The sequence below is a fragment of the Acomys russatus genome, chromosome 18 (assembly GCF_903995435.1).
Source record: "Acomys russatus chromosome 18, mAcoRus1.1, whole genome shotgun sequence".
NCBI lineage: Eukaryota > Metazoa > Chordata > Mammalia > Rodentia > Muridae > Acomys > Acomys russatus.
Window position 1 is genome coordinate 58,076,863 of NC_067154.1, and position 8,509 is coordinate 58,085,371.

At 50.7% G+C, this 8,509-nt stretch overlaps 1 protein-coding gene across 1 annotated transcript; it reads right to left on the reverse strand.

The window, feature by feature from the left end:
- Positions 1 to 4,143: 4,143 nt before the first annotated feature.
- Sox21 (SRY-box transcription factor 21) lies at positions 4,144 to 5,692 on the reverse strand. Its single transcript, XM_051160965.1, has one exon. It carries the CDS (start codon positions 5,682 to 5,684, stop codon positions 4,854 to 4,856), a length of 831 nt encoding a protein of 276 aa, XP_051016922.1. The 5' UTR covers positions 5,685 to 5,692; the 3' UTR covers positions 4,144 to 4,853.
- Positions 5,693 to 8,509: the final 2,817 nt, after the last annotated feature.

Consider the following 8,509-nt stretch of genomic DNA (forward strand, 5'->3'; position numbering starts at 1 on the left):
CCATTCATTTACATAGCTTCACCCTTACCTTTCCCCATTCAGGCCTAGCAAAAAGCATATCTATTCAAAGCCCTTGCAAAAAGCATATCCATTCAAAGGGCATTTAGTCCATTTCTTTCTTGGCGGGTAAACCTATTCATCAATTGTTCTGCCTTGTAGATTGCATTCTAATGCTAATCTAGCGTGTTAAATATCTTTTTGTTCCCCTTTCACCGTTTTGTCATTCAGTTTATCCAGTTTTGGTCACCCATTTTATTTATTTATGCGCCTGCTCCTATTCAGGGGCTCATGTATTTTTTATTATGTTGTTTCACTGTCACGCAGTGTCAACTTAGTCTATTCAATGGGGGCTACTTGAAGGCCGGGGGGACAAAGCCAGTACACATTGCACCGCTATTCATTCCGGCCAGCTGGATCGGCTGAAAAAAAAACCTTGTGAAAAGAAACGCCTCACAATGGACACAGAAGAAGTGCACAATGCTAACAGTTTTCCAAATACCAGCGATTGGTTTCTTCACAATGAGGAGAAAGCCGTCGCTTTTTCTTAGCTCCACTTCAACAAACAACACTCTCACAAAACCTCCCAACCCCGCGTTTTGTTCCCGGACAAAACCTCCTCGACTGTCTAAACGCTCCCACTGAAGGACAAAAAAAAAAGGAAAAAAAAAGCTCTTTTCACCATTTTCCTTTTTTCCTCTCTCTGCAAAAAAGAAAAAAGGGAGAGATTGTCAGTGAATTAATAATATCAGTCTTTTAAAAGAAGAGGGTTGACCTTTGAGATGCACTGGACTGAAGGAGAAAGAACAGGGGAGAGATTAATAAAGTTTGGATGGCGCTCTCTCAGCCTTCGCTGGGCTGCTCGCAAGATCAGCCACTTTGGGTAGGAGCAAAGTTGGGACTGGCCAGGAGGACCCGGCCCGCAGCGCCAAGCTAACTGCGCTCTGATTGGCTGGCGAGGTCCCCTCTCTACCCCGGGAAGTCCCAGCTTCTTCTGCGTCCTAGCACTTTGTACCAAAAGCCTGGGCAAGGTGGGGAGAAGCACGCCGTTTGGTCCTGGCTGGGGAAAAGTGTCAGAGAAGTAGCCACCCGCAGGGGCCACCTCCTCGGCTTCCCCTGATGTCACTCCCCTGGCGGCGTGTTCCCCCAGCACAAGGCTTTATTGCTTAAACTCATCAATTCCACCTGTTTGCTCAAAACCAAAAGCAACATTCTTAGTTCTTCTGAGATAATGTTTGTAATAAAGTTTTTAGGTGACCGTGACTACCAAAGAAATGCCAGCCAGGGTTTTTGTTGTTGTGGTTGGTTGGTTGTTGGTTGGTTTGGTTTTCGAGACAGGGTTTCTCTGTGTAGCTTCCGTTGTCCTATCCTGGCCTCGCTTTGTAGACCAGGCTGGCCTAGAACTCACAGTGATCAACCTATCTCTGCCTCCCAAGTGCTGGGATTAAAGGCACGCGCCACCACGCCCGTCTTGAAATGCCAGGGTTTTAAACAAACAAACAAATAAACAAAAACACTTAAACTGAACACTGTAAGGGGAAAGCCGAGGTGGGGGTAGGGAGAAGAGAGCGAGGCGGAGGAAAACCAGAGCAAGAGAATGCGCGGAAGTAGACACGAAGCAGCAGAGAAGTGGAGGGGAAAAAAACCGGCATCTCTCTGCGTTGTTTTTGTGGCTCACTTTCTGACTTTGGCACCCAACCACCCGCATGCCTTCGACGCCTTCCTGCCAGAGAGCTGTTCCTGCTACCTCATACCCACCCTTATTCACCCCACCCCAGATTACTGCAGTCTAACATGGCCTGAGGAGTTCTTCCAGAGTAGAACTCGCCAGCTTGTAAAGACCCTGGAGAACGGATGGTAACGAGTCTCCCGGAGCCTGCGGACAGCCGTGACGGTTGGGATGTGTTCCTGGTATTCCGCTCCCCCACCCCCTTTTCCTGGTGCTCTCTCACCTACCCTTACTGGTCTTTCTAGATTTTTCATTCATATATGATCGAAGCCTTTCTCTCAGAAAACGCAGAGCTTTGGGAAAGGGTGGGAGGAGGGGGCGCGAGGAGGGGCGGGGGCGGCGGGGAGGAGAATCTTCTGCTGGTGGAGTAAAGCTGGAAGGCTCAGGAGGTAACTAAGATTTAGGGCTGGGGTGATTTCCAGCAAGCCGCAGGAAGTTCCGTGTTGAGAAGTGATGGGCTGCTACAAAAGGGAAAGACGAAGCTTTGAAAGGATTTAATTAACCATGTCAGGGATAATTACCCCTGGACAGTCCAAATTAGTTTTGCATAATCGCTCAGAACCATATGAATTAACTTATAATATTGCAAAGAGCCCGGGGAATAACAGGAGAGGGATCGTTTTAATTAGTGAATCAGGGTCAAACTAGCAGAGCCTATTTCTCACATTTCCAAAACTTTTCATGGCTTTAAAATATTATTCCGTTGGGAGAAAACAATGACTTTAAAGTCTTGGGCACTTATAAAGATATGCAGGCTTGGGATGTCGTCTGTCAACGAGGAAACACGTTTGGGACGTTTTTATGCAGATTTTTGAGACTTCTCAATTCTAGGACTTGCGCTTTCCTGAGCTTCATACATCTATCCGCCTATGCTTTTCTTTCTAAATTTAAAATGCTTTATGAACTTACACTCGTCTCCAGTGGAGACTTGCCTACTACTGGAAAGCCAGCCCTCTGTTTAGAATCTGCAACACTGAACTTCTATTTTAAAGCTATTAGCATAGCAGAAAAAAAGCCCCAAGGAGGCCAAAAGTTGTACCTTTCTGTTGGCAGCGATTACCCTTCCAAGTAAATCCTTAAAGTGCAAATAAGGAATACCCTAAAGATATGTGAACAAATTACACTGATTCAAGTGGCGCGGCTGTTCTGCAAACAAGATAAAGTGGCCAGGCAACTTTCTTCTCAGAAAAGGTTACTGGAAACTGGCGGAGTGTTCTGCGCAGTCTAGATGTTTTAAATGGGCTCTCTTCTACTGGTTCACCAATGCCCCGCCACCCCGAAAAAGATAACGCAACTACTTTGTTTTTTTTTTTTTTTTAAATCTTTCCTATTCACGATTAAAAATGTGATAAATCAGGTTTTTGGCTCTGAATAACAATGGCTTGATTTAGATTTCCTAGTAAATCTATTCAAAAGTGAAACAAAGCCTGTCTTTGGAGGATACCTTACACTTCACCTGGGCCAGGCACCGCAAAGGCAATCCAGATAAAAATCTTGTTAGGAACTCTACAAGAAATAGAAGATTTTCTATTTTCCCTGGTTCAGGCTTTATTTAAATTCTTTGTTCAAAAAAAATGAACAGTGATGGTAGGATTCTAATTTACAGATAGAGCTTAGACGCATCTAATATTAAATTAGAAGATCGCACAAGAAAACCATTTACACATAAAAGTTAAAACCAATATTTAAACTTTTAAAACTTTATCTTACATAAAGCCAAAATGAAACTAAATACATGTTAGCAACTTCATTCACAAACATTAGTCAAAATATATACATTTAAAAAGAAACATAAAAGCTATAATTTGAGGAAAGTTTTTCTTTCTAAAATGTGTTTCATTATAAGTTGCAAGTGAATTGCAGGCGGTCTAGAAAATAAGCTAATTGGAAAGAGAGCTCTGAAAAACACATTAAAACCGGTTCAGCTTGGGAGAGGAATACTAGCTGATGATGAGAGGCATCTTTCAAAAACCATTCTGTGCTTTCTTTCTGTTTTTTTTTCCAGTTTTGCTAAGTAATAAATATATAATTACGACCCAGACAAAAAAGTCTGATTTTAATATTAGATAAAATTGCGATTCTGAAATAGTTCCGCAATTCTTAAAAGTTCACTTTGACGTTTCCTCAACATGTTTTGAGTCTAAAACCGACTCAATTTAGGGCAACAAAAATAACACATTTTCCAAGACTCAATGTTTTCACTGACATACACACATTTACAGTCTCAAGGGGACTCAGTCATGAGGGTAAATTCCAAGCGCACTTGCCACACATTTGTAAACTGCGGCAAAGTCCAAGCCAGCGGACTCAGTAGACTTCTGGTAGACTTTTCAGGGGCTAGACTCCAACTAACAACTTATACCTCATGTATTTCTTTGTATTTCTTGTTCTTAGGGAAGAAAGGAAAAAAAAAAAAAAAAGAGCTCTTTCTTTGATTTGCGTATGGATGAAACAAAAAGAAAAGATCATATCTCATACAAAAGGCCGGATATGAAGTGGTCACTCACTGGTCAAGAATAGATCCGCAGTGGCTTCTGCAGAAACCTGCAGAGTTCAAACTGTAACACGGAGAAAGTAAGGCTGCCCAGAGTCACCCTACTCTAAGACGCTAACGACACTGGTCATTGGCCCTCGCCTTGGCCAGCTTTTTCAGACCGAAGATTAGAACTGAGTGCGCGCAACACAGACCGAGCAGGACCGGGGCTGGGGGTGAAAGGGCGGGGGTTTGGAACGATGAGACGCAAAAAGCAAAATCCAACCAACAAAACTGGAAAGCGCAACGTGTCGTAAAGTTTCTCCTCCCACCTCTGTGGGTCAAAACGCAACAGGTTCCGAAGTGCAAAGCAAACACCAACTGCTGGCGCCACACAACCGCTCTCTTTAAAATTGGCCGCAGAAGTGCGGGTGGGAAATGATGCTGCGAGTTCACACGCACACTCGCTCGTGCCCTCGAGGGCTCGGCCATTCAAGCCCCGACTGGCATCTCCTCCTCTGCCTGACACCTATACATCTAAGTACATATACACTTGGCCCCCAGTCGCTCGAGGGCGCACCGGAAGGCCGCTAGTCTCGTACCTATATATGTACACGTGTGCGTGCAGGTCCTCGCGGGTCTACCCCGCGGGGGTCATAGCGCGGCGGCGTAGGCCGCCGGGTAGGGGTCCAGCTGAGGCTTGCCCATGCCTGGCAGCAGGATATAGGCGAGAGGCGGCTGCAGCCCGGGGCTGGGCCACGCGCTGCAGTTGCACGGGATCATGTAGCTGGGGTTGCCCGGGCTGGGGTGCGAGTGCGTATGCCCCCCGGCGGCCGCTGCGGCCGCTGCAGCCGCCGCCGCCGCCCCGTGGAAGGCGCCCGCGCCCGCGGTGGGGTACCCCAGCGAAGACGCGTACGGCAGGCCGGACGACGAGGAGGAGATCTCTGCCATCTTGGAGCCCAGGTCGAGCAGCGAGTAGGGGCTGCCCGCTGCGGCAGCGGCGGCGGCGGCGGCGGCGGCAGCCGCAGACTGAGGGAAGAAGACGCGCGCGGCGGCGGCGGCGGCAGCAGCGGCTGCCTTCTCGGGGTTCGCCAGTAGAGACTCGGGTACCAGGCCTCCGCCCGCGCCAGCGTGCAGCCCGGCTCCCGCCTTGAGCGCCGGGTGCTCGGCGTCTGCCACGCCGCCCAGGCCGTAGGGCACCGGGAAGGCGAACTTGTCCTTTTTGAGCAGGGTCTTGGGCTTGCGCCGCGGCCGGTACTTGTAGTCGGGATGCTCCTTCATATGCATGGCTCGCAGGCGCTTCGCCTCGTCGATGAACGGCCTCTTCTCCGACTCCGTGAGCAGCTTCCACTCTGCGCCCAGGCGTTTGCTGATCTCTGAGTTGTGCATCTTAGGGTTCTCCTGGGCCATCTTACGCCGCTGAGCCCGCGACCACACCATGAAAGCGTTCATGGGCCGCTTGACGTGGTCCACTGGCTTGGACATGCTGTCGCCGTGCTGTGGCTGCAGCCCGCCGCCACCACCCGGGCCTTCGGCCTCCGCCCGGAGGAAATCAATGTTGGTTGCCAAGAGGGGACCCGCTCAGCCGGAGGCCGTGCGTCCCGGCGTCGCTCCGGCCCGGAAAGAGGGGACCAGAGGACTAGCCCAGGGCCGGGGCGCTGTGTCCCGGGCCGCTTTGGTCTCTCTGGCTGAGCTCTAGGAAAAATCCTTTCTGAGACCCTGGAACTTCCCGGCGGCGACCCCACTCCGTAATGTCACTTTGCCCTCTTTCTTTTTGTCCTTCTGTTGCTTGCTTTTGCTTGCCAACGCAACTCCCTGCAGGTGGCCGCTGCCTGGCTCAGCTCTCCGCTCTCCTCTAATCTTCAATGCCTTAAAGACCAAGCAGCCCCGAAAGTTGAGAGATGGAGGTTCCCCAAAGTTGAACCGAGGAGCCCGCCGCCGCGTGCTGCCAAGTGCCAAAGGGGGCTTTCGGCTGCTGGAGTGTTTGGGTTCTCCCTGGTGACTTTCTCATTTGACAGAAGCAGATGGAAGTGGGGGAGGGGTGTCCTGCGAAGAGGAAGAGGAGGGGGAGGGTCGGGGTTCTCCGAGCTCCGGGGTGGATACAAACACAAACACAGCACCGGCGGGTCTTCCTTATTGGAGTCAGGGCGTGCGGATGGAGCCCCCAGTCTTGTAGCTTTGCTGAGGGCAGGCTTTGTTTCGGGGCACTTGCCTGGAGGGTCTTGATCCGAGGCTTTCGCGCAGAAGAGGTGAGGAAGGGGGGTGGGATGAGGTTTTTGAGTAAGCCCGAGTCGGCGGGCCTCAGTGGAGACAGGCCGGGCTCTCCGAATCGCTGCACCGGGAAGCGGCCAGGGCCATGCTTGCTCCTCTGGCTCCCAGCCCCTCCAGGCGCGCTGGCCGACTTGGCCTCCCGGAGCACTCCAGGCGTGGAGAGTGGCTCGGTGCTGCGCGGCGGGCCGGGCCCTGGCGGCTTCTCGTCCTGGCTCCGGTCGCCGCAGCCAGACTCTAGTAACTTACTTCTTGGAAGTTTCCGGCCCCGGCTCAACCGCGCCCCTCCCGGTGAGCGCGCCTCGAAGCGTGCGCCGGCGTGTGAGCCCCGACTGGGAGCCTCTCTCTCCTAGCTTCTCCAGTCGCGGTAAGCTGGAACGGTGCGGGGACCCAGGTTCTGGAAGAGGGGGGATTAAAGAAAATGCACCATCACCTGGGGCCGCAGATCTGTGCTGAGGCCGCTCCTGCTTTCCCAACTCCCGGCCCCTTCCAGGCCCAGGCCGTCGCTCTGCCGCTCCCAAGGCGGCTGGAGCCCTCGGTACCAGCTCAGGTGAGTGTCGCCACCTGCGAGTGTAGGCGCCGGCAGCGGGCGCTGGGTGTGCATGTCCAGCCGCGATTGTGTGCGAATGTGTGTGTATATCCTGGGTGTGCGGAGGAGGAGGAGCCGAGGACTCCAGGAGGGAGGAGGTACCAGCGGATCCTCCTCCTGTTCCCCGCTTCCGACCTGAATTTAAGAGGATCGCCCCCCTCCCGCCCCTTACCCCCTCCCGCCCCTTTCCCCCTCCCAACACTCCTCCTCCTACTCGTTTTCACTTTGAATGCAGGTTTAGGCCAGAGAAGAGTCCGCCGCGCGCCCCGGAGTCTGCGCACTGTTTGGAGCTTGGCAACCCTTGGTGTCACCGGCGGCTGCCCCTATTCGGCCCAGCGCTAATGCGGCTCTGCAAAGCCTCTTCCCAGAGGATGAAAGTGGTACACACTACACCCAAGGGGCAGAGCTTCAAGAACTACGGAGGAAGAGGGTTAAGCCTGGGGAAGAGGGGTGGGGGAGTCTTTGAAAGTGTTTGAGACTGTTGCGAATGGCAAGGAAACGCTCATTTTCCTTGGAGGGCCAGATATAACCCGCAACAGATGATTTCGGCATTTTCTTGCCTGGTGATGCGCTCAGTCAGAGGTGAAAATAGCCCAGGACGGACAGGACGTTTTTGGCAAGCCTTTGGGAGGGGGGGCGAGCCTAGGTTGAGCCCAGCCCTTTAAGGGTTGTCTTCTGTCTTGTTTCAATTTCTTCTAGTCCTGGTCTTCAGAGCCATCGTCGTGTTATGTCTTTAATGTTTGCGGTCTCTCAACCGCATGATAGGGCCGCAAATCAGAAGTATAAACCATTTCTCTAATTTTTAAAGAAATGTTCTACGCTGGACTGTTCTTATGCTGTTGAACAGAGTTTTCTTGCTTTGGAATTAGAGCAATTATAATAGACACCCTGCAAAAAAAAAAAGACCATAGTTTTGCTCGTGCCCCTAATCTTCCTAGGGATCCTCCCCCGCTCCCCACCAAGGCAGTTTGTGTTTCAGACAGTTTGCTTGCTTTCTTCTTGGGAACAATTTTGTATAAAGGGTTAGTTTTTAAAACTTATTTTTGCAATGTATGTTCAATTTGTGCACATACAGACCCATTAAAGCATCCATTGTAATGAAGGTGCTGACATGAATTGTTTTGCATTCTTGTTTATTTAAGAGTTAAACTTCTTTTGTTGCTCATTTACATAGAATGGGTGATTTGCCTTCGAAAACATTGGTTGTGGTAACAGACATGCCAGTCATCAGGGTGTGTTAAGCGGGATTTTGTTTTCCTTAGCCGTCATGTTTGTAAATGCTTATTTTGTTTTGTTTTTGTTCTTCTGTTGCTAAAACAGCTGGACTGATTTCTCTAGACTCCTACTTCTTTAGTGTGCTCTAGAAGACACTGCCGTGCACAGACTCTGGGTGGTGCAGTGTTAAGACACCAGCAAGTGTAATTACATAGACATCAAATATACTGTTTCATGA

What these genes read in the sequence shown, in the direction of transcription:
- Sox21 (XM_051160965.1), bottom strand. Translation starts at nt 5,684, where the DNA reads ATGTCCAAGCCAGTGGACCACGTCAAGCGGCCCATGAACGCTTTCATG.